At 54.6% G+C, this 3,327-nt stretch overlaps 2 protein-coding genes across 2 annotated transcripts in view; one reads left to right on the forward strand and one right to left on the reverse strand.

Annotated features, from left to right (window-relative positions):
* The first annotated feature begins 274 nt into the window (after positions 1–274).
* On the forward strand, positions 275–3,287 carry SDRG_03902 (hypothetical protein). Its single transcript, XM_008609549.1, has 13 exons — positions 275–388; positions 433–578; positions 628–762; positions 809–918; positions 963–1,191; positions 1,253–1,308; positions 1,352–1,724; positions 1,770–2,081; positions 2,131–2,630; positions 2,687–2,849; positions 2,902–2,991; positions 3,038–3,145; positions 3,191–3,287. The coding sequence occupies exons 1-13, from the start codon at positions 301–303 to the stop codon at positions 3,224–3,226; spliced, it is 2,346 nt and encodes a 781-aa protein (XP_008607771.1). The 5' UTR covers positions 275–300; the 3' UTR covers positions 3,227–3,287.
* The window catches only part of SDRG_03903 (hypothetical protein), a gene marked incomplete at both ends in the record, with an annotated part of 1,613 nt that continues 1,570 nt past the window's right edge, over positions 3,285–3,327 (reverse strand). The window contains one exon of the mRNA XM_008609550.1: positions 3,285–3,291. Within this exon, the coding sequence (XP_008607772.1) occupies positions 3,285–3,291 (7 nt within the window). The remainder of the gene's footprint in view (positions 3,292–3,327) is intronic.

Raw genomic sequence — 3,327 nt, forward strand, 5'->3', positions numbered from 1 at the left:
AGACGTTGATTTCGGCGGCTCAAGACGGAACAACTCGTTACGATTACCAAGGAGCATACATACTTAGTTGTATCATGCTCCTTGCGACCACTACGTACGACACTGTGAGATTCATGATCGGACAGTGTCTGGTCGACTCGAATCCAGCGCTCCCCCACAAGATCGCACTCGCCGCGCTGTGATTGGCTCAAATGAATTTATTTTATTGCATACAAACACCAAGCTAGAATAAAATTTCGAAAACTGCACGACCCACCGATCTTCAAACGGCAAAGTGCAAGCAATCGAACGAGTGGCAGCATGGCGCGCCGAGGACAGCTCCGGTGGTTCTCGACCTACATGATGCTGGCCTGCGCGCTCCTCCTCCAGCGCATCCTCGCCCAAGAAGGTAGACGCAATGAGCATGGAGCCCTTGATGAGAGCTCTCGATAGAGTCCAAGGAAGCCAAGGGAGCCAAGGGCTCGCATGAGGCGACCGAGGCCAGTCATGAAGACGAGGCAACCGAAGCCTACTACACGGCTATCGCCTCGGTGGTCACGATCACTGCGCTCATCTTCATGTCCATCGTCTTTGAGACCGTACGACGCGATTCCTGCATCTACCTCTACAGCTAAGCTGTGACCTTAGGCCTCGGAGCACCTCAAGGAGTCGACGGAAGAGACCAACATGCCGTTCATCAGCACCATCTTTAGCGAGCTCACAACGCTGGGCTTTATTGGCTCGGTGCTCTTCGTCGTCTCCAAGTCGGGGTACCTCGAAAAGGTACCTCATGACGCAGCACGACGCGGTCTTGACGAGCCTGGTGTAGGCGTCCGTGGTGCTCTTTGGCGAGGACAAGAAGGAAGAGCTTCAAGAGACTGTCGAGATGCTTCATATGGCGCTCTTCCTCTTTGTGATCATCTTCCTTCTTCTCTGCATGTACGTGCACCCGCATCGACATGCTGTTCATATGGAGAGCGTAGCGTCTTGCTCAAGCTCGGTACCGGTGTGCAAAACGAATGGCGCGAGTTTGAACGCCGGTCCCCGTACCTCCCGGTGGTCGTCTCAGATTTCTGCCTCGCTACCGAGCCCCCGACGTCATTTTGGGAAAAATTCAACTACCGGCGGCTCCTCGAAGGGTCCAAACGGCGCCGCGAGATGGTCTACCTCAGCCTCCGCCGGCGGTTTGTGGACGTACGCTCCAACCACCCAGTACGTCGTCTCTCCATGCCCTCAATGCTACCTTGCGCAACTCGAATCTGACATATATTAGGACCCGTTGCGCTGCAAGGAGATGGAAAAGGAATATCAAGTGAACCAAAACATTCGGTACAAGCTATTTACACGCACCGAATCACTCATAAATATGTAGGTTTCCGTTCAACGAATACCTCTCGATCATTTCCGGCGAAGTCATGGCGCGCCTCATCGAGATTGACGTCATTACGTGGGTCGCGCTCGAGGTCTTTATCGTGTGCATGCTCTTTGTATGCTGGCAAGTCGGCCCCGAGCACGAAGTCTATGTGCTCGTCGCGTGCGGCATCCTCCTCATCTTCCTCAATCAAGTTGTGTACGGCCGCGTGCGCAACATGCGCAAGCTCCTCACACCGCCCAAGCTCTTTCGCAAGGCCGAGCGCCGCCGCTTGCAGCCGGATTGGCGCCGCCAGAACCAACTCGTGCCAGCCCAGCCGCTCTCGTCGCCGACCGAGAAATCTCCACTGCTACTGGCTTCGTCGTCGTCGTGGGTGCGTGGGCTCGATTCGAGGTTTATAATTATGCTTATATTTTAGGAAAAGGTCCCGTCCGACTCGAACCCGCCGTACTTGGCGATGCTGCCCAACGGCGGCATGGACATGGACTACAACGATCTTACGAACGCACAAAAGAAGCTGCTCGGTGGCGGCAACGGCGTGCTCCTCGCCATGTTTTCGACGCGCATGGTGTTCCTCCTGACCGCGCTCCACCTCTCGGTGTTTCTGGTGCGCACGATGGGCCAGATCCACACCAGCAGTGTGTATCCGTGGTGGGAAAAGGTCATCTTGTACGTGCTGCTCGCGCTCCCGAGCTGCATGGTGACGTCCATGTCGACCATCATTGCGCGTGTACGTCATAAAAGTCATCTTGTCTTGTGCTATGATATGGGCATGGTAGGACGGTCTCTACTCGTTCAACGTCGAGCACATGAAAGTGCCGCGGGTGATCAACAAGGTCATGCGCATTCTGAAGGCGCGGTCGACGCTGCGCACGCTGCGGTTCATTGCGGAGATGAAGGTCTACCTCCGTGAAGACCACAAGAAGAACAACCCGCACCTCACGCACGACGACGAGGGCCCGAGCCACCATATCGTTATGGGCAGCAAGCGCGGGTCCTTGGACGGCATCTCGTTCCATGCCGAGACCCAGCGACTCGTCGAGTCCCCGACCAAGAACAAGACATCCGAAGCGCTGAGCAAGCACAAGCACGAATCGCCGAGCGTGCGCATGCAGTACGAGCTGCCCATGTCGCCACTGAGCGAGCCGCCGACGCCCAAGCGCAAGCTGAGTACCGAGACTAACCTGCGCCACGACAAGCATTCACACAAGGACAAGTACGAAGAGGAGCTCGAACGCCGCGAGATTGGCGCGATCTTTGAGCTCTTTGATCGTGACGTGTACGCATGGATGCCTTTATAGGTTGTGTGGACTGATACATTGAAACATTTGATAGATCCGGATCGATCTCGCGCAATGAGATGCAGACGTTGCTGCAAGCGATCTCGTCCGACATGACAATGGACCAGATCAATCGCATCATGATCGAGCTCGATGAAAACCACACGGGCGAAGTGCAGTTTGAAGCGTTCTACAACTGGTGCCGTAGCCGCATCCACGTACGTCCCTTCTCGGAGACCAGTAGAAGCAGGAACATGCTGTGTGATTCAGGAGCACTCGTCGTCGTTCTCCAAGCACGAGTTGATCCACGAAGTCTTCAACATGATCGACACGGACCGCAGCGGCTTTATCACTGTCGACGTACGACAACAACACATAGCGACTGCATGTTAATGGTATTTTGTAGGAATTCATTTCGATTTTCAGCAAACTCGGGCAGTCGCTCGACCACGACGACGTGCGCGAACTCATTTACCAAATGGACAGCAACGACGACGGCAAGATCGACCTCGAGGTACGCATCTATACGTCAATAAATCGTAGCTGACGCGACCGACAGGAATTTTCCAAAATGCTGCACAAGCACGCCGTATAAGGCGACAAATGCACACTAGTACATTGCTTTCTTTGAGTCCCAACGGCTTTGACTCACCTCACACTCTATTCCATTGCATTTGCTGTGAAAACGTCACCACT

Source organism: Saprolegnia diclina (assembly GCF_000281045.1).
Source record: "Saprolegnia diclina VS20 unplaced genomic scaffold supercont1.9, whole genome shotgun sequence".
Taxonomy (NCBI): Eukaryota; Oomycota; class Saprolegniomycetes; order Saprolegniales; family Saprolegniaceae; genus Saprolegnia; species Saprolegnia diclina.